The 20,107-nt window shown below is 67.9% G+C and overlaps 2 protein-coding genes across 5 annotated transcripts; one reads left to right on the top strand and one right to left on the bottom strand.

Annotated features, from left to right (window-relative positions):
- The first annotated feature begins 180 nt into the window (after positions 1-180).
- On the top strand, positions 181-3,600 carry LENG1 (leukocyte receptor cluster member 1). The gene is made up of 4 exons (XM_084905340.1): positions 181-329; positions 1,491-1,670; positions 2,400-2,680; positions 3,308-3,600. Exons 1-4 carry the CDS (start codon positions 198-200, stop codon positions 3,579-3,581), a joined length of 867 nt encoding a protein of 288 aa, XP_084761466.1. The 5' UTR covers positions 181-197; the 3' UTR covers positions 3,582-3,600.
- On the bottom strand, positions 3,558-19,380 carry CNOT3 (CCR4-NOT transcription complex subunit 3). 4 transcript variants are annotated; one of them, XM_084905328.1, is made up of 18 exons: positions 19,100-19,380; positions 15,503-15,580; positions 15,340-15,407; positions 15,023-15,097; positions 14,796-14,885; positions 14,578-14,706; positions 14,390-14,485; positions 12,521-12,743; positions 12,298-12,431; positions 11,881-11,937; positions 10,529-10,889; positions 10,337-10,457; positions 9,521-9,719; positions 8,248-8,347; positions 7,963-8,161; positions 5,518-5,650; positions 4,907-5,032; positions 3,558-3,867 (listed from the first exon to the last, which is right to left on the bottom strand). In XM_084905328.1, the coding sequence occupies exons 2-18, from the start codon at positions 15,525-15,527 to the stop codon at positions 3,769-3,771; spliced, it is 2,235 nt and encodes a 744-aa protein (XP_084761454.1). In that variant the 5' UTR covers positions 15,528-15,580; positions 19,100-19,380; the 3' UTR covers positions 3,558-3,768. The 4 variants fall into 4 exon arrangements, with proteins under 4 accessions (XP_084761454.1, XP_084761455.1, XP_084761456.1 ...); XM_084905329.1 differs by having other exon boundaries at positions 15,503-15,577; XM_084905330.1 differs by having other exon boundaries at positions 12,521-12,740; positions 19,100-19,379.
- Between the last annotated feature and the right edge of the window lie 727 nt (positions 19,381-20,107).

Raw genomic sequence — 20,107 nt, 5'->3', positions numbered from 1 at the left:
CGTGATTGGCTGAGAACGTTGACGCGAGGCGGTCGCTAGGCGACAGCACGCGGAGATTCGAGGCGTTGGGAGGCAGGGGCGTGTCAGTTAATGCGGGACCAATCGGCGGCTGGGACAGGTATACGAGGGCGGGGCATCCTCTCGCCAATCGGAAGTGCTAGGAGGCGGGCCTGCCAGTCTGGGGACGTCACGGCGCCATGAACATCTTGCCCAAGAAGAGCTGGCACGTCCGGAACAAGGACAATGTCGCCCGCGTGCGGCGGGATGAGGCCCAGGCCCGGGAGGAGGAGAAAGAGCGGGAACGGAGGGCGCTGCTCGCCCAGCAAGAGGTAGGCTCCGAGGGCGGCCGGGCGGGGCTGCCGGCCCAGCGCGCAGGCGCCGCGGTGCGGGCCGGAAGTGGAGGCGGCGCGCAGGGGCAGTGCGTCCCGCGCGGGGGCGGGCTCCCCGCACGCTGGGACCCGCGGACCCTCCCTCGGCCTGGTTCCCTCCGCTCTTCTTCGCAAGGCCCAGAGCAGGAGCGTGTGAATAAAGGGACCCCGGGCCATGTTTCAGTTTGTGTGTTTATTGAGCGCCTACTGGATGCTCGTCCCACGCAGACATCCCTCCGGCACGCTGCCAGCCAGCCCCCCAGAGCAGGGAGAGAGGACCCCGCGCTGGGGAGGCGGGGCGCAAGCCAAGGTGTCTCCGAGGGGGAGCCTTTGCCCCGCCCTGTCCACACACACACACACACACACACACACACCCATACCCATCAGACGCCTCTTTATGGCTCCTTCACCTGTTTGGCTCACACCTGCTGGCCAGTCCCAGCTGACCTGGGCCTCAGTACTGGCCGGGAGTCAGCCTGGGCTTCTTACATTCACGTTTCAGTAGATTGGAAACCGACTGGGAGCTGGCCAGGCAGCTCAGCTGGTACAGCCTAGGTCTAATCCCTAATCAGGGCACAAGTAATAACCAACATATGCCTAGGTAAGTGGGACAACAGACCGTCGCATCCTGCCCTGGCTGGCTTGGCTCAGTGGCTAGAGCATCAGCCTGCAGACTGAAGGGTCCCGGGTTTGATTCCAGTCAAGGGCACATGCCCAGGTTTCCCGCCCGATCCCCAGGGTGGGACATGGCGGAGACAGTTGATGAACGATGTTTCTCTCCCTCTCCCTTCTTCCCTGAAATAAAAAGTATATTTTGAAAATCAATGTCTCCCTATCCCTTTCTCTGTTAAAAAAATTAAAAGTTCGACTTGGGTAGTGATTGGAGCCCCGCCTGGAACTCAGATCGCCTGTCCGAATGTGTTGGTTGCCTCCATGGTTCTCTGCTGTGTCTCAGACTGGGGACCCTCTGGCATGTGGTTAGAAAGGCGGCTTCCGGCGGGTGCCTCCCGGGCCCCCAGCAGCGCAGTTCTCTGGCCGCACCACACTGCGGTTCCTCAGATCCCATCTTGGTTCTGAATGCTCCGCCTGTAACTTTCTCCCCCTCTCCCCCCTCCCCCCCAGGCCCGCACAGAATTCCTGCGGAAGAAGGCCCGGCACCGGAACTCGCTTCCGGAGCTCGAAGCAGCAGGTGCAGGCGCCCCGAGCTCGGGGCCTGTGGACCTGTTCCGGGAGCTGCTGGAGGAGGGCAAAGGGGTGACCAGAGGCAACAAGGAGTACGAGGAGGAAAAGCGACAGGAGAAAGTAAGCCGGCCTTCCTCATTCCCGTGGGGCGTGGGGCTGGGGGAGGGGGCACCTGGGGCAGGTGGGACCAAGTGAGCTGATAGAGCACATGTGTCAAACACAAGGCCCGCGGGCCAAATCCAGCCCGCCAGGCCTTGCAATGTGGCCCTCACCGCGCTGTCATCACTGCACTCCGCTGTCAGTTTATGACATTGTCAGTTTATGACTGTTCAGTAAACCATTCGGCCCGCGATTTAGGCTGGATTTTAGATTTTGGCCCCTTCTCTGATTGAGTTCGACACCCCTATGATAGAGGCTCAGAACGGACTGACGGGCTTGCAGGGAGTTCCGGCCACAGCCCTCCAGGCCCAGGCGGCTTGGGAGTGGGAGCTGGACACTCCCCAGCCCCCTCACCCCAGGCCTGAGGCTGCAGGGACAGACCCCTCAGGACTTGGGGAGGGAGCTGAGCTTTGTCAAATGAAGTCGGATCCTGTCACTCACCCGCCTCAGGGATGAACTTGCCCTCCCCCTGCCTTGTTAGAGCCTCCACCGTCCCCCCCACCCCGTGCAGACCCCCACCTGTGCTGCTCTCCTGTCTGCAGCACGTGGCCGCGCTGGCTCATGACAGGCCCTCAGCACTTAGCCCAATGACTGGTTCTGCCGTCCAGCCATGGGTGTGTGTGTCCGTTATCACACCCAGGGCCCCCTGCGGGCAGACACCTGACCATCCTCCCGTCTCCCGCCCCTCAGGAGAAGCAGGAGAAGGCTCTGGGCATCCTGACGTACCTGGGCCAGAGTGCCGCCGAAGCCCAGACTCAGCCGCCCTGGTACCAGCTGCCCCCGGCGCGAGGGGCGCCCCCGCCCGGCCCAGGCCCCGACGTGAAGGTCAAGAGCCGCCTGGACCCCCTGCTGGAGATGCAGAAGCACCTGGGGAAGAGGAGGCAGCACAGCGGGGACCACGGGGACCACGGCAGCCGCAGCAGAAAGGAAGCCAGGAAGGAAGTGGGGCCCGAGAAGCAGCGGCCCAAAGAGTAAGGAGGGGCCGCGGGGTGCCAGGGGCGCAGGCAGGCTGGTTCGTGGCTCTCAGCGACCCCGGGGGTAACAGCCCCTCAGGGGCTACTCCAGGCCAAGCCTGTTTTCACAGCGGCACCACCTGGCTCGATTCGTAGTGGTTTCTGGGGCCGCATGGCGCGGGAGGGCCCACTGCTCCGAGGGCCAGTGGACGCAGGCTTGTGTCCGAGATGTGTTTCCGCCTCGATGCTGATGTTACTGTTTCAGAGGCTCTAACGTGCTGGATGTTCACATACAACCCCGGACACAGAAGCCCCGGGGGGCCCTGGAGCTTTGAGAACCGCAGCGTTAGAACAGAAGCAGGCCTGTTGCCAGGATGGCAGACCGGGCACAGGAGGGGAAACTGAGGCTGAGGCCTGGTGTGTGCTGTGTCACAGGGCTAACGGCAGGCTCTTGTGACCTGAAGGGGCGGGGGCACTTCGTTGTTAAGACGGGGAGGAGGACAGAGGCCCCGGTCCTGGCCCCGGGCAGGAGGCGGGATCCCTGGTCCCAGAGGCTCCGGGAGCGCGTCAGGCGCAGGCAGGGGGTGCGTCCGGGTGGCCGCTCCCTCTGGGGGAAGCCTCCTAGCCCGCTTCTCCTTCCCCCAGGTCCCCATCCCTGGACCAGCTGCGAGCCGAACGCCTCCGGCGGGAAGCCGCCGAGAGGGCGCGCGCGGAGGCCCTGCTGGCGCGGGTCCGAGGAGGGGCGCAGTCGGAGGAGCAGCCGGAGGAGACGGACGATCGGCGTCGGCGGTACAACTCCCAGTTCAACCCACAGCTGGCCCGGCGCCCCCGCCGGCAGGACCCCCCCCCTCCCGCCCTGACGCCGGGGGAACCGGAGAGGCTGCTGCCGCCAGCGTCATATAAAACTATTTATTCATAAATATTTTCCAAAATGAAAATAGGTTTACGAAAAAATGTCCCTCACTGGGGAGGGGAGGGCAGCACCGCCCCGGCCCGGTGGGCGGAGGAGAACACCCCGCCCTCCTTGCCTCCTGGGGGCGGGGCTGCCCCGCGGCGGGGGGCTCCCGTCTGGGCAGGGGTCAGCATGCGGGGTGGGGGGGCCGGTGTCACTGGAGGTCCCGGTCCTCCAGGTAGCGGTACTCGAAGGTGAAGCCTTCCTTCTTCCGCTGGCCCCACTTCTCGTAGTCGAAGTAGATGTAGGTGCCCTGGCGGGGGGAGGCGGCAGTGAGGGCCGAGCGGGCCGGGGGGACTGCTCACCGCGCTGGCTCCCCCCGCCCCGGCGGCTCCGGCAGGGACGGGACAGGCAGGGCATCGGGGCTGACCCGGCCCCACCACAGCCCCTTCCGCTTCAGGGGGAGCAGAGGGAGGCGCAGAGGTCGCGTCAGAGCAGGGCCGAGGCCCCGCACGTTTGCCAAGTCCTCTTGCCCCTCAGGTGGCGGTGGCTTCTGAGCCGCTCAGGTGCCCAGGGCGGTGAGCCTAGCACTGCCTCCCCCACGAGGCCACGGCCGGCTAAGAGGGAACGGCTCTGTGCGCACTGACGGACGGGCTGCTGGAGCCCGGGGGCGGGCCTCTGGAGGAGTGACGCCTGGGAATAGGCTAACTGGGCGGGTTCCTTTGGACCCAGCCCGGAGGGGACAGGTCTGGTGTCAGAGAAGGCACAGGGGGAGGGGGCTGGGCTCTGAGCGGCTGAAATGCTTCAGAGAACCTGCAAGAACGAGGGGAGCGGGCTGAGCCCTGAGGACACGCCCTGTTCGGTCCTTGAGTCTGGCACCGAGGAAAGGCAGGCTGGGACGGGTGCACACGCCCAGGACACGCCATGGCGGGCACCGACATGTACACACGTGACTGACTCGTTTAATCCTCACCGCTGCGTGAGGGGGGCCTGTCACCCCCTTTTTGCATTAGATGGAAGTGGCACAGGTTCGGTGCCTTGCCAGGGCCCCGGCTGGAGACAGGTCACACCCAGCTTAGTCCCCTGAGCATTTGTGAGTCCCACCCACCAGCTGGAGCTGGAGAAGGCCATTCGAAGTAACGGGTCACCACTCGCACTGGCCGAGTGTGAGGCACGTGGGGGGGGGGGTCGGGAGGGGAGGTTGGCGGACGGGCATGGCGGCAGCTGAGGGGGGGCTCCCCGAGGACGGGCGTCCAGGCCAGGACCCAGGGCCCTGGAGCTGCTTAGTGTGAAGGACGGGCAGACCCAGCCCGGGTGCCCGAGCTGCCAGGTGGCGGTGAGGGCGGCCTCACCTGCTCGAACTCGTCCGTGATGGTCTTGGGCTCCTCGTGCCGCTGGAACCACATCATGTACTTGGTGTGGAACCGCCACGACTGCTTCTTCAGGGCCTTGGCCGCCAGGTACTGCGCCTTGGTGCCCTGGGGGAGGGGCGGGGCGTCAGGGGACCCCCGAGGTGGGAGGGCCGGGGGGCGGGCAGGGCATCAGGGCTGACCGCCCCGCACAGACCAGGACGGGCCGGCCCTCGGCGGGAGCGCTGCCAGAGGAAAGGGGCAGGAGGTGGGGGTGCTTCCGGAGAAGCTTGGAGAAGGGGGAGAGGCTAAGGCGTGAGGAGCGCTGGGAGGCGGGCCCAGGCTTCCCGGGCGGGCGGGATGAGGGCCACACAGGCTGTCCGCGGGGACAGCTGAGGGGGCGGGCGCCGGGAGGGGGCAGCCTGGCCTCCGCCTCGGCCGTTCTGACCCCGGTAAGCGGGGACGGGGACAGGTTTGGTCTGGGGGCCCGGGACGGGGCGGGGCGGGGTGCGGTCCCGGTGGCCGCAGAGGGGCACCCACCTCACCCTCCAGCCCGAGGGGGACTGCGGCGTGGCGGCGAAGCCGGGGGCCCGAGGCTGCCCGGGGCCCTGTACCTCCAGATAGTAGAAGATGAAGAAGAGCGTCTCGGTGGACAGGCGCTGGTAGAACTCCACGGTGTCCGAGTGCGGCGGGGGCATCTGGTGGTGGTAGGGGGGCGTCGGGCAAGGGTTCCGGGGGAGGTACTGTCTGTGGGGGACCGGGGTGTTAGTGCCATGCCTGCCCCCTGCTGTACGGGGGGCGGAAGGCCACCACCCCTCTCTCGTACCCCCCCCCCCCCACACCGTCACCTACCCCCCCCCCCACACACACACCGTCACCTACCCCCCCCACACACACACCGTCACCTACCCCCCCCCACACACACCGTCACCTACCCCCCCCCACACACACACCGTCACCTACCCCCCCCCACACACACACCGTCACCTACCCCCCCCCCCACACACACCGTCACCTACCCCCCCCACACACACACCGTCACCTACCCCCCCCCACACACACACACCGTCACCTACCCCCCCCCCACACACACACACCGTCACCTACCCCCCCCCCACACACACACCGTCACCTACCCCCCCCCACACACACACCGTCACCTACCCCCCCACACACACACCGTCACCTACCCCCCCACACACACACCGTCACCTACCCCCCCACACACACACCGTCACCTACCCCCCCCACACACACACCGTCACCTACCCCCCCCACACACACACACCGTCACCTACCCCCCCCCACACACACACCGTCACCTACCCCCCCCACACACACACACCGTCACCTACCCCCCCACACACACACACCGTCACCTACCCCCCCCCACACACACACACCGTCACCTACCCCCCCCCACACACACACCGTCACCTACCCCCCCACACACACACACACCGTCACCTACCCCCCCACACACACACACACACCGTCACCTACCCCCCCACACACACACACACCGTCACCTACCCCCCCCCCACACACACCGTCACCTACCCCCCACACACACACACACCGTCACCTACCCCCCACACACACACACACCGTCACCTACCCCCCACACACACACACACCGTCACCTACCCCCCCACACACACACCGTCACCTACCCCCCCCACACACACACCGTCACCTACCCCCCCACACACACACCGTCACCTACCCCCCCCCACACACACCGTCACCTACCCCCCCCCACACACACACACCGTCACCTACCCCCCCACACACACACACACCGTCACCTACCCCCCCCACACACACACCGTCACCTACCCCCCCACACACACACCGTCACCTACCCCCCCCACACACCGTCACCTACCCCCCCACACACACACACCGTCACCTACCCCCCCCCACACACACACACCGTCACCTACCCCCCCCCACACACACACCGTCACCTACCCCCCCACACACACACACACCGTCACCTACCCCCCCCCCCACACACACACCGTCACCTACCCCCCCCCACACACACACACCGTCACCTACCCCCCCCCCACCACACACCGTCACCTACCCCCCACACACACACACACCGTCACCTACCCCCCCACACACACACCGTCACCTACCCCCCCACACACACACCGTCACCTACCCCCCCCCACACACACACACCGTCACCTACCCCCCCCACACACCGTCACCTACCCCCACACACACACACACCGTCACCTACCCCCCCCACACACACACACCGTCACCTACCCCCCCACACACACACCGTCACCTACCCCCCCCACACACACACCGTCACCTACCCCCCCCCCACACACACCGTCACCTACCCCCCCCCCCACACACACCGTCACCTACCCCCCCACACACACACCGTCACCTACCCCCCCCCCACACACACACCGTCACCTACCCCCCCCCACACACACACCGTCACCTACCCCCCCCCCACACACACACCGTCACCTACCCCCCACACACACACCGTCACCTACCCCCCCACACACACACCGTCACCTACCCCCCCACACACACCGTCACCTACCCCCCCCACACACACACACCCCGTCACCTACCCCCCCCCCACACACACACCGTCACCTACCCCCCCCACACACACACCGTCACCTACCCCCCCACACACACACCGTCACCTACCCCCCCTCCACACACACACCGTCACCTACCCCCCCCACACACACACCGTCACCTATTCCCCCCCCACACACACACACCGTCACCTACCCCCCCCCCACACACACCGTCACCTACCCCCCCACACACACCGTCACCTACCCCCCCCCCCCACACACACACCGTCACCTACCCCCCCCCGCCCCCCCCACACACACACACACCGCTCCTGGATGGATGGAGCTGTCAGCGCATCACCTCGACCTCCTCAGCCCACCTCCTGTGGAGCCCACGCCGGTGCCCGGGGCTCTGCCCCCCCTCAGGGCTGGGGACGGGGCCCCTCCCGGCAGCCCCTCACCTGAGGCAGCCCCTCACCTGAGGCAGCCCCTCACCTGATGCGCTCCGAGTCGGAGGGGTGGGGCATGTGGTGCCAGGCGGCCTCCTCCATGGCCTGCTGGTAGAGCTGCTCCTTGGTGAGGGGCACGGGCCCCAGGGGGCACACGCCCAGGGACAGCGGGATGTTCACCTCCGACAGCTGCAGGGGTGGCTGGGCCGAGGCCGGGGGCGCGGCCGTGCTGCTCAGGATGATGTCTGTGGGGAGGCGGGCCAGGCGCTGGTGAGGCCGGGCGGGCGCCCTCCTGGCTGGGCCGCCCTCAGCCCCGGGGCAGGGACCTCACCTCGCTCCGTCAGGTGCAGCGTGGGCACGGGGTCCTCGATGGCGGAGCTGAGAGCTGCCCGTTCTGCCATGGACTTCAGGGAGCTCAGGGGCTCGGGGGCCTGGGGAGGGACGGAGCCTCAGGCCCTGGGCAGGGGGGCTGGTGTGGGGACTCGGGGACTCGGAGGCCGGCACAGCCAGAGCCTTTGGCCTGAGACAGTGTTCGCTGCGCCCTAACGGGGGAGCGGCCAGGGAGCACCCACAGCAGAGCCGGACCTGCGCTGATGCTACAGACACTGCAGGACACACGCAGGCCCTCACGGCACCCCTCCATCCTGCTCTCCCGGCCCCGGGACCTCTCCAGGGCTCCCCACTGCCCCCGGCCCTCCCTGAGGGAGCCCCAGCTGAGGACGCTGCTCCAGGAACAGAGACATGTGAACTGCTGCCTCTGCACCTCTGGGCGGGCGTGCTCGCTCCGGCCCAGCTCCCAGGAGCCCTCCAGGCAGCGTCCCCTGTGGTGACTGCCCGGGCGGGAGGAGGGAGGAACAGAGGGCGACGCGGGCTGGGCCCGGACAGCGGGCAACACTGCCTGTGGGACCGGGTCTAACCCGCAGTGTCCTGCCCTCTGGTGACACCCACCACGTCAGGCAGCCGGCCTGCACCCCTCCTGCCGAGTGGACACTCCTTTCCTCCTCTTCCTGCTGAACCCCACCCAGCCTTCTAGCAACCGCTCAGCAGGAGCCTGCCTAGAATGCGGCAGACACCACTTCTCTTCCTCCGTCTCCCCGTCTGGGTCCCCGTCTGAACCCCACCTCCCCGTCTGGGTCCCCGCTTAGACCCAGCCCCCGCGAGGCCTTGCAGGGCCGCCTCACAGGTCAGCCCGGACGGCAGCAGGGGCTGTATTCCCTCAGCACTGAAGCCAGGGGGCGCCCAGGGGGCGGGCGGGGACAGGGTGCTGCTGTGGACGGGCCTTTCCTCACTCAGTGACTTCCTCCAGGAGCAGGAGGCCGAGAGCGGACAGTGAGTGTGCAAAGGAAGTCAGAGGAGAAAGCGAGACAGAAGGGAGGAAAGGGCAGTGGGCACCTAGAGAGCAGACAGCAGGCCAGTGAGCACCAACCGCCAGGCGCCAGGGCCAGGATGGGGAGCAGACAGTGGGGGAGGCCCGGACAGAAGGGAAAGGCCAGAGGGAAAGCAGTGACAGTGTGAGGAGCGGAGCTGGGGTGGCAGTGGAGCCTGGGGGAGAGGGGGGGTGCAGCGAAGGTCTGGCAGGGGCAGGACACAGGCTCTGCCCCCACCTTGATCTCCGGGGCGGCGCTGAACTGCGGGGGGCCGTTGAGCAGGGCGCCGGCGGCCTTGGCGTCGCTGAAGCTGGGCGTCGGGGAGCTGGGCGGGTTCACGGGCAGTGGCACCAGGAGGCTGGGCCCCCCGGCGTTGTTCCCTGAGCCTGGGGCCACGGCCCCAGCGCCGGCGGGGGCAGCTGCACTGGATTCCTTCCTGCAGAGGGGACAGGCGGGGCTCAGGGGAGTGTCCCCATGGGGGGACGGAGTCAAAACGGAGAAGGCCGGCAGAGGGACCGCGGGGGTGGGCTGCGGGAAAGGCTGCCGGAAACGGGGCAGCCCCGGACGGTCCCGGAGCAGGACGTGGAAGCAGGTGCTCCAGCCACAGACGTGGTGCCTCAGGCAGACACCCCCTGAGAGCCCCCCGAGGGGAGGGCTGTGTCAGGGTGCAGGCTTCCCAAGGTCCCAGCCAGGAGGGCAAGCTCTCGGGGGGCGTTGCCCTGGGCTTCGGGGCCCTGGGGGGTGGCTGGGATGGGTAGGACTTTGGGGTTTTCCCCTCTGGAAAGCAGACAGAGCCCTCCAGGGAGTCAGGTGGCCGTGGGGCAGGCACAGCCGGAGCTCCTCCAGGAAAGAGGGAGCCGGAGTGCCGGGCGGTGCAGTGAAGGTCTGGTGGGGGGTGGGGGCCGTGCCCAGTGTCCCGGATGGAAGAGGTGGGACACGGCTCATGGGGGCAGTCCCAATGGGCCAGGGCAAGGCCTGTGTCCGCACCACGGGCAACAGAGGGGCACCCGTGCCTGCGTGTGCGTCCCCAACCCTGACGGCGCCGACACTCACGAGGTGCTGGAAGGGGGGTTGTGGGGGCCGGAGGGGGCCAGAGCCTGGCTGCTGGCGCTGCTGCCCCCGCTGCTGCCGAGCGCCACCTCGGCCGGGCTGTCCGCCACGACGGAGCTGTAGCCTGCGGGCGGGAGAGGGTGAGAGGGGCCTCCAGCGGCGACCCCGGACCCCGCCCCCAGCAGCCCCGCTTACTGGTGGCCCCGTTCTGCTTGCCGGCACCGCCGCTGCCGCTGCTGTTACTGCTGCTGCCGCTGCCGCCGCCGGGCTGGGCGCTGGGGGGCCGGGGCTGGGCGGCGCCGGGCCCGCCGGGGGCCGGGGGGGCCACGGCCTGGGCGTAGGGGGCGGGGGTGCCCGCGCTGTGGCTCGGGGCCGGGCTGGCCTTGGGGCCCAGCGCACTGGGCGGTGCTGCCGGGGCGGGGGCCCCGTTGTTGCCGGGGGCGGTGCTCAGAGCCGAGGCGGCGGGCGGGGGGCCGGGCGGGTAGCTGGGCGGCACAGCGGGGGACTGAGGGTGCTGGCTGCTGTGGACCGGCTTGGAGCCGTTTTTGGCTGGAGACTGCGGGGGGAGAGAGGAGAGGGTCAGGGCCCGGGGGCCAGCAGGGGTGCGAGCCTCCCGCACCCTTCCTGGGGACGGGGCGGCCTCAAGGGACTGGAACGGCTTCCTCAGCACCTGTGCTTCCAACACTGAGGCCGTCCCAGCCGCACCCACGGCCCCCGTCCGGCCTGCACGCATCCCCATGTCCCCGACGGGGCGGACACACAGGAGAAACTGCTGTCCGTGACCCGGGCCCAGTGGGACCAGCCCAGAGCCCAGAGGGCAGAGCTGCCTGGCCGGTGACTCCAAACATCACGTCAGAGCACCCCCAGGAAGCGGCTGCTGGCGTGCCCGAGCTCCTGATGCCAGGCGGCTGGCAGACTTGCTCTTGGCCGCCTCGGCCCGCCCTCCTGAGGCCCGGCCCGTCACCACACCCAGCGGGACACGTGCTCCTTCCTGCACCTCAGCCCCCCACTGCCTGCCCAGGGCCCGGGACAGCCTCCCGGAGCCCACGGAGGCCTGGGCCTGGGCCAGCCCCGCTCCCACCGGGACACCCTTCGGGCAGCGTCTCCCAAGTTTCGCAGGGCCACCAGGGGCGACAGAAACCCTAAGTGCTTCCCCCCGGAAACCCTCCAAACCCGGCACAGTGCAGCCGAGACCCAGAGCCTCCAAAGAAAAGGCGGGTCTCAGGCTGGTCGGGCCCATTTCGAGGGTGCGTGCGTCCCTCGGGGCCCTCAGCCCGGCCACCCCGGCCCCGCACACCTGGCCGGCTCCCGCCCGGCGCCTTGGCATTCACTGACAACTCGCCCGTTACCCCCACGCTTGGCCCAGGAACGGCGCCTTTACCCACTCCCGCCCAGGGTGGACATGCCCTCCGAGCAGCCTCTGACCGCAGCCCCGGCTGCTGCCCCCGGCTCTCAGGCGGCCTGTCCCAGAGCCGCTCTGCGGCATCCTCGGGCTCCCTGCACCTTTGGAGCCAGAGGAGGAGCAGCGTCCTGCCCGTCAGACCCACCTGGCTGACTTCACTGTCCGTGGAGCGCCCCCTCTTCTTGTCATCTTCCGAGTTTTCCTGAGGGAGGGCGGCGGGCAGAACGCATGTCAGCTCTGACCCAGGGACCTGTGCCCAGCTGGCCCCCCGCCGGCCTCAGCACTCAAGTCCCCGTGACCTAATCTCACTGGGGATTCCCACTGGGAACTGAAGCCCGGCCCCCCAGGTCCTTGTCTCCTGAAGCCAGCCCCCTCCCCATCCCCCCTTTTCCCCCCCACCAGCCTCCTCAGGGGACGCCAGCCCGACCTCTGCCCAGCCTCCCGCTCCACACCCAGGACCCCGTGTGGCCCGTCATCTCATCAGACCCTGGATGCGGGGTCCCTGCTTCCGCGATGCCCCTCCCCGAGACCCGCCCCCGTGCGGGTGGGGGCGGGGCCTCACCGTGGTGCAGTTGGCCGGGCTGGGCGGGATGGGCGAGCTGGAGGTGGTGGAGGTGGGCGTGCTGCTGGACTGGTTGAAGATCTCGTCCTCCATGTGGCTGTGGCTGGGGGGGGAGGTGGCGACCAGCGCCTGTGCTGTGGGGAGGGAGAGGAGGGGGAGCTGAGCGGCTGGGCCTCCTGCCGGCCCCGCCCCGCCCCGCACGCAGGTCCCCCCGGGGCCTCACGAATGTCCTCGAGGTCCAGGTCGTCGTAGAGGAACTCGTTCTCCTCGAAGTCGGGGTCCTGGGAGGAGTCGACATAGTACTCCACGTCGTCCTTGATCTTGCGGATGGCGTCCACCAGGATGGAGTCGTTGTCCAGCATGCGCAGGATGGTCTCCAGCATGCGCACGTGGTAGCGGTGCTTCTCGATGTGCCGCTTCAGGCCCTCGATCCGGTCCTGCTTCTGCTGGTGAGCCCAGGGCCAGCTCAGGGGCTGCGGGCGCCGCCCGGCCCTCCTGCCCCACAGAACCCGTCCTCAGTCCCAGCGGCCCCGCCCCGCCCCTCGGGAGCCCACAGCTGCCCCGGCGTCCCCGCACGCCTCCCACAGCCGGTCCCGGGTGGGCCTGCTGAGGCCCGGACCCACCTCTGCTGGGCCCACCTCCTGTCCAGCTCCAGTGACAATCGCAGCCTGTCGCGCCTCCCCCTTCCCTCCCCAGCTATGCCCACTAAGGAGCCCAGAATCCGAAGCCTGGCTCCCAGGCACTCCAGGTGCCTGCTCCTCGCAAGGCCCCCATTCCCTTTGGGATTTGGCACCTTAATCCCAAGTCTAACCCCTCTCTGCACGGACCTATTGCATGACCACGCGTCCCTGAGCAGGGACACGTTCTGAGGATGCGTCGTCAGGACTGAGCGGACCTGGAAGGTCTGGCTTACTCCGCCCCGGCTGCAGCCTGTCCGCGCGTCACTGGGCTGAGCAGTGCAGCGACGGTAACACCACCTAAGCGTTCGTGTGTCTCAACAGCCCCAACAGAAAAGGCACAGCGAGAACACAGCGCCGAGGCCCAGTGTGCAGGTGCCCGTGTGTGTGTGTGTGTGTGTGTGCTCATTGGGGGGGGAGGGGTTGGGGGATGGAATGTGTGGTTAGAGGGAGGGGAGAGGAGGAGGAAGGCAGGGGAAGAAGGGAAGGGGAGAGAAAGGGGAAACGGAAATCAGGAGACCCAGGAAGAGATGATAGAGATGAGAAACAAAGAGGAGGGGCTTGGCAGGGGGCAGGGAGATGGGGAGATGGGGACGGGGACAGGGACGGAGCTGGAGGGGAGCAGTACTGCTAGGAGCGAGAGGACCAGGAGCCAAGGGAAGTGTGTGCGCACACGAGTGTGCGTGTGTGTGGTGAGGGCTCCCGGGCGCCTCCCCCCGAGCCCACGCCTCGCCCGGGGCAGGGAACGGCATGCTGAGCCTCCCCCTCCACTTCGACCACCGCTCGGCGGGAACTTCAACGTCAAGTTCAACACCGTAGCTGGGTTCAGCCTGTCCTTCCAACGTCACAAACAAGCTTTTTGCTTACAACGTTATGGCCTCATGCACCACCATCATGCACACAGTCCCTAGCTGACCCGAATGTTATTCAGCGCGTGGCTCTGCACACCCCCCCCCCCCCCCCGCCCTCCCCAGCCCGGTACCCAGAGCCCTGGGCTCACACACCATGCCTGACCTCCCTCTCGCAGGCCACCCCTCGCCAGCTCCCGGGGGACCAGCTGTTCCCTGCGACCTCACACCTGCACCCTGGGCTCTGGAACCGGGGGCGGAGCCTCTGGCCGTCACACACCTCACTGCTCCTCGGCCGCATGCACAGTCCCTCATGCCGCCCTGCCTGTGCCCTGTCCTCTCCCGAGGACCCGGCTGCAGCGGCTGGACCCCAGGCCCATCAGGCCTCTCACACACTGTCCCCCAACTCCCCCTCCTCTTCCTCCTCCTCGATGCCCGTTCACCCAGGAGGGAATGAGCCCGCCTCACCTCCTCCCTGCGCCAGCGCCAGTCAGCTAGGCCCTGCCCCCCCCAGAGCGCCCGTCCCACCAGCCAGCCCACCCCAACCAAGGTGCCGGCCCCACTCACATCCTTGTCGCCCTTCTTCTTGCGCGTCTGCACCGACAGGGACTCCACTTCGCTCTCAAACTGGTCCACCTGCATGTTCAGGGTGTCGATGGTGTTCTGGGGGGAAAAGGCGGGTCAGCCAGCAGCCCCGGGGGGGGCGGGGGGGGGGGCCGGGCCCCGAGGGCACCTCCTCGGCTCTGCCAACGCACCGTGAGCCACTGGCCGACCTCCTCCTTCTCCTTCTGGGCGGGGTCCACCTTCTGCGCCAGGCCCAGGCCCTCCTTGCTGTAGGCTTTGGTCTTGGTCTCCCGCTCCACGACTTTGAACCGCTCCATTTGCTGTGGAGACGCAGTGGCAGCCTGTCCCCTCCCCTGTCTTCCCGGGACCGAGGGGCCCGCCCCGCTCAGACGCCCGCTCCGCCTCCTACCGTCTCGATGAGCTTGCGGTTGTCTATGAGCTGCCTCTTGTCCTTGATCTCGTTGGACGCTACCCATGTCTTGATCTGGTCCCTCAGCCGCTGAGGGGAGAAGCCCGACAGTCAGGCTGCTCAGCGCCCGGGCCCCCGAGGCCCAGCCCTCCTCTTCCTGGGACCCAGCAGTCCACGCTCCCACCCTGCCCCCCTCAGGACACAGGGTCCGGCCCCCAGCCCCTCACTTGAAGCTTCTTAATCTCCTTCTTTAGGTCAGCCTCATACTTTTCTTTCTGGTTCGCGTTGGCTGCATTGTGGAGCTGGGGGCGGAGAGAGGGCACACAGTCAGTGGGGGACTCGCTGCCCTGGTGCCCGCCCCCGTCTGTGCCAGAGACTCTGGGAGCTCCGACCCCCCCAGTATTGGCTGCCCTAGTGCCCACGCATCTCTATGTGCCGGGTCACCCCCCAATCCACCTCAGAGCTGCTTCCCTCAGGCCCTCAGCACCCCCTCCCCCTGGCTCTGCCCGCTGGAGCCCCAGGCTCGCAGGCCCAGCCCCTGTACCTTCTGCCAGATATCTTCAAACTGCTCGACGCCCTCGGACACCTTCTTGAGGCAGCGATCAATCTCACCTGCGGGAGGGCAGAGGCGGGCGGTGAGCACCTGCCGGGCAGCCGGCGCCCACAGGGGAGCTCCGAGGGCAGCGGCCGCCACCGCCGCCGCGTACCTTGGAGTTTGCGCTTGTCCGCCATCTTCCCTGCCCTATAGGCGCGCTCTCTTCATACTCTCCCGGAGACCGACGCTGCTGGAGGGGGAAGGAACACGCATTTACTCTCAGGCCGGTGCAAACCCGACGGGAAAGAGGCTGGGAAGAGGGGTGGGCGGGGACGGGGGACAGGAAAGGGCGGATGAGCCTACAGCGCGCGGACACAGACCCGGCCAGTTAGTTCCCTACGCCGCCTCACCTGCCCAGCACGGGCCTGGGCTTGGCTGAAAGGATGAAACATACTTTCTATGTGCATCTGACCCAGGAAATGGAAAGTTCCTAGAGTGTGGGGCACCCTGCCCCAGACGACACTCGAAAGTCTTGTTCGGGGCAGAAAAAAGCCACCCAGCACCCAGCTGACCGCTAGGGATGAAGGTGTGAGACCTGAGGCCTCACTGCCCACCCAGGGGTTGGGGACCCCTACACCCGAGGGCGCACAGAACAGGTGCGCCCCCGGAGAAGGGCCTGGCAGAGTGAGCTGTAAGGGACGGAGGGGGCGTGGGGGGCAGACACACTGTCACCATGCAGTGCTAACACCCCCCCACACACACACACACACACACTGGCAGGACTGGGTCCGAGCAGAAGAGCCTCAGAGCACGAAAATGTCTATCCCAGAGCGAACCCTGAAACCAAAGGGGACAACAAGCCCAACCCACGGGGGCGGCCGCCAGAAGGGCGGGCGGGCGGGCGGTCTGGGCAGACAGCGGCCCTGGAGGAGGGGGGGGGGGAGATCTGCGGGAGACAGAGAGAGGGTGAAAGGGGACCTCCGGGAGGAGCTATCTGCAAGCAGGAAGGAGTTACATGTCAGAGCGTCGGAAACGTAGACTCGGACACACACACCGCCAGGGCAAGCACCCAGGACGGGGGGCACCTTCACCCTGAACTGCAGGCACCCCGGGGGGACTGAGGCCCGGGGGGGGGGGGGGGGCGTCGCCTGGAGCTCTGCCTGGGGAGGAAGCTACACCTGAGGGCCCACAGCGAGGCCAGGGAGAGCGGGGGCGTCCAGGGAGAGCGGGGGCGCTGGCAGCGAGGGCTGCACAGGATGCTGGACGCCCGGCTGCGCCCCGAGAGGCAGCCTCTACTCAAAGGCCCAGCTCCCGCTCCGAGATGGGGGAGCCCAGGACTGAGCCCCAACCACGGGGAGCGGCTCAGCACAGCCCTGGCTGCATTCAACACTTGCAATGTGGCAGCAACTTTCACTCCGCAGTTCACAGTTACCAGCTAACATCCCCGTGGCCGGAGGAGGGGACACAGGGCAGGCTTTGGAGCAGGCGGGGCCCATAAGGTGGCAGGTCCCTAACCTGGGGGGGCGGCGCTGGCCCCCCACAGGCCGCTCTGCATGAGCAGTGGGTGTGGCACCGAGACCAGAGGGCGACTATTCCTCTGCAGCAGGCCAAGCAAGAGAACCTGGCACGCTCAGCCCAGGGGGCCAGGCCCAGCCCGGAAAGCCTAGCTCCGGGAAGGGCAGCAGCCGGAGGGCCCAGGAGCGGGAGGCACCAAGGGACTCAGCCCAAGAAGCACGCGGGGCCCAGACACCAACCCGAGGCTGCGGGGCCCAGGACGGCCTCTTGCTGCCCGGGGTGGATGAGGACAGGATGCCACACGAGTGCGTGCCCCTGCCTCTCCGAGGAGCCCAGGCAGGGGCAGGGCTGCCCCCTGGGGCAGACACCGCTGACGCCCCTAAACAAGGTGCATCTCGCGCTCCTTCCCCACCTCCCCTGACCGAGGGGAATGCCTGGCGGGAGAGCTGAAGCCCTGGAGGAGCTGGGAGCAGGCGCCAGGGAACCCGGGCCCGGGGCGGCGGTTTCAGACAGAACCTCCAAGGGGCACAGCTGGACCCGGACAGGATCCCGGGAGGCAGCTCCTGCAGACGAGGGCCGGCACCGCAGGCCCAGGAGACCTGCGCCCCTAGACCCCCACTTCCACTCCCGGGTCCCCAGCGAAGGACAGAGAGAAGGGGAGCTGGAGCTCCAGTCTCCAAGGAGCACCCCACAGCTCTGGGGACCCCCCAGTCCTCCAGGCAGCAGGTCTGCTCCCGACAGCCAGCGAGGGGTCTAACGGCCGAGGAGACTTAACCGAAAGGAGTCCTTTGTCCAAGAGGAAGGCATGTCCGCAGTTAGGGAGCCAGCACTGAGGTGAGCGCTGAGGGTGAGCGTGCAGCTCTGCAGACCCAGGAGCTCCCGCTCCCGAGATGAAAGGCCCCAGAGAGCAGAGCCCCAGACCGCCCCGGGGTGGGGGTGAGCTGTCACACACAGGCCCGGGGAGAGCAGGGCTGAATCCTGGGACGGACACCAAGCTGCCCGGGGTCCCCAGGACGAGGAGGCCCAGGCCACCAGGAAGTTATGGGAAGTGATGCTGGGAGGCAACCCTTAGCCCGGGAGGCGGGTGTGCTAGGTCCCAGAAGGCCCCACCTTAGGACGCTTCAGTCCCAGGGAGAGTGACAACAGACAGGTGTCTCCCTCCGCCCCAGGCTCCTGCCCCCCAGCAAGGAGCCTGTCCCCTGAGCCAGGAGGCACTAGCCCTGGACGGCCCCCAGCACCCAGGAGGGACAGACAGAGGGGCCAACACACAGGCAGGCGGACAGACGGTACCCACAGGGCCCCCTGCCCTGGGGAGAAAGCATATTCCCGGAGGTGCCAGCAGGGTGGGCGGGGGTGGGGGAGAGGGCTCTTTGGTGCTGGGAAGCTCACAGGTCCACAGGATGGGGGGTTGGGGGAACCCCTGCCTCCTGGAAAGATACACCCCAATGGAAGGACCGATGCGAACGGGGCTGGAAGCCTGACCCCGGAAGGGGCAGCGGACGAGCTGAGGGCCGGGGAGGAAGGTCCAAGGCGCACACACCTGGGCCTGCAGGGCGGGGGCGGGGTGACGGCCCCTGCCCCGAGGGTCCCCTGCCCCGCGCACCCTGCACACCGGGAGGCGGTGAGCAACGCAGAGCAAGCGGGAGCTTGGGTGCCACCCAGGCGGGACCAGCTGGTCCCCGAGACCAAAGGGAGCCAGAGTGGGAGTGACAGCAGCAGGACCTGCACCTGGAGCCGCCGGCCCGGACCAACCCCGGGGCAGGCCGGCTCCCCGGGCGGACTCGGGGCTTCCGCCGGGACCGGAGCCCTAAATGCAAACTGGCGGGGCCTCGGGCTGCGGAGCCCGGGATGGAGCGGGGTCCTGCGTGCAGGGGGCTCACCCCACCCGGCCTCCGAGGAGCCGGGCGCGTGTGGCGGGCGCCCGGCGGCCGTCCCTGGCCGGAAGGGGTTCCGGCACCGGGGACCCCGCGCCCGTGGCCGCGCGGACGCCGAGGGGCGGCACCGAGCCCGGGCTCGCTCCTCGCACCCCGCGGGGCAGACGCGGACGCCACGCGCGGCCCGGGTCGCGCGCGGAGGGAGGGGGGGCGCGCTCGGCCCGGACGGCGGGGACCCCACGGGCGCCGCGCGGGGGCGGGGGCGGCCATGTCGAGACGGGAGGCGGTGTTGCAGGGGCGGGGGCGGCGGGGAAGGCGGTCGACGGCGCCGGGGGGGAGGAGGGGAAGGGGTCCGGCCCAGTCGAGCCTGACGCTCTCACCACAGGAGCTGGCGCCGCCGCTGAGGAGCGTATCGCGATAGGCGAGGGAGGCGAGCGCCCGCCGCCTTTTTCCTCGCGCCCCGGGCCCGGGCGCTATCGCGATAACGGCGCGGAGCGGAAGTGGGGTGGGGGGAAGTGGGCCCGGGGTTGTTCTGACGACGGGGTCGGGGCTCAAGGGAGGCCGCGGCGTCTGCCGATGGCTCCGCGGAAGCTGACGGGCCCGGTCCAAGATGGCGGCGGCGGAGGCCTCCCCTCCTCTCTTCTCGTCTCTGGCGCCGACCCGCCCCCTAAGCCCTGAATATAGCCCGACCATTGCGCCTGCTGCACGTCGCTCCTGCCGCTCGGGCGCGTCCTATTGGTCCCTGGCAGGGATGCGTTCGGCCCCCCTCTCGCCGATTGGACAATTGCTCCAAGGCGCGGCGTTTGATTGGCCTCCCGCGCAGGCTACTAGGATTGGCTCAGGTTTTGTTCCCCGTCCCTCCTCCTCCTCCCGCCTCAAGGCACAACACGCTAGCGCGAGGGCCCGCGCGTCAATCAAGAGGCTGGTGTCGTGCTGATTGGACACACCCGCCCCCCTTTCCTAAACCAATTGGCAGGGAGGCGGAGCCAGGCTGATCAGGGGAGGGAAGTCGTCCGTCAAGTTTAGGACCATTTTTAATTGGTTGGGAAGGAATAGTCCATCCTGAAGGCATTGGTCGATCCTGGAAGTGGGTAGGAAAAGTGGAGGAAGGCATGCGGAGTGGGAGTTAAGGACCGAGGACCTAATGGGATACAGACAGGTGCCTTCAAAGCTGAAGTCATCTGCCAATCAAAATATCTCCTGGGCCACGGGGGAGGAGCTGAGCGAGAAGGCCCACCCCTTTTCCCTCATTGGCCTTGACTGTTATCACTCATGCCAGGTCGTCCAATAGAGTAGCGAGGGGGCGGCACCCGCTCTTCCAGCGTGTGAAACAGGGCGTAGCAGGCAGACCCAGGAACTGGGGCGCATCCTTCTCTATCCCTAGCGTC

Source organism: Pipistrellus hanaki (assembly GCF_964339955.1).
Source record: "Pipistrellus hanaki genome assembly, chromosome: 15".
Taxonomy (NCBI): Eukaryota; Metazoa; Chordata; class Mammalia; order Chiroptera; family Vespertilionidae; genus Pipistrellus; species Pipistrellus hanaki.
Note: the sequence above shows the minus strand (reverse complement) of the source record. Positions and strands in the feature narration are given on the sequence as shown.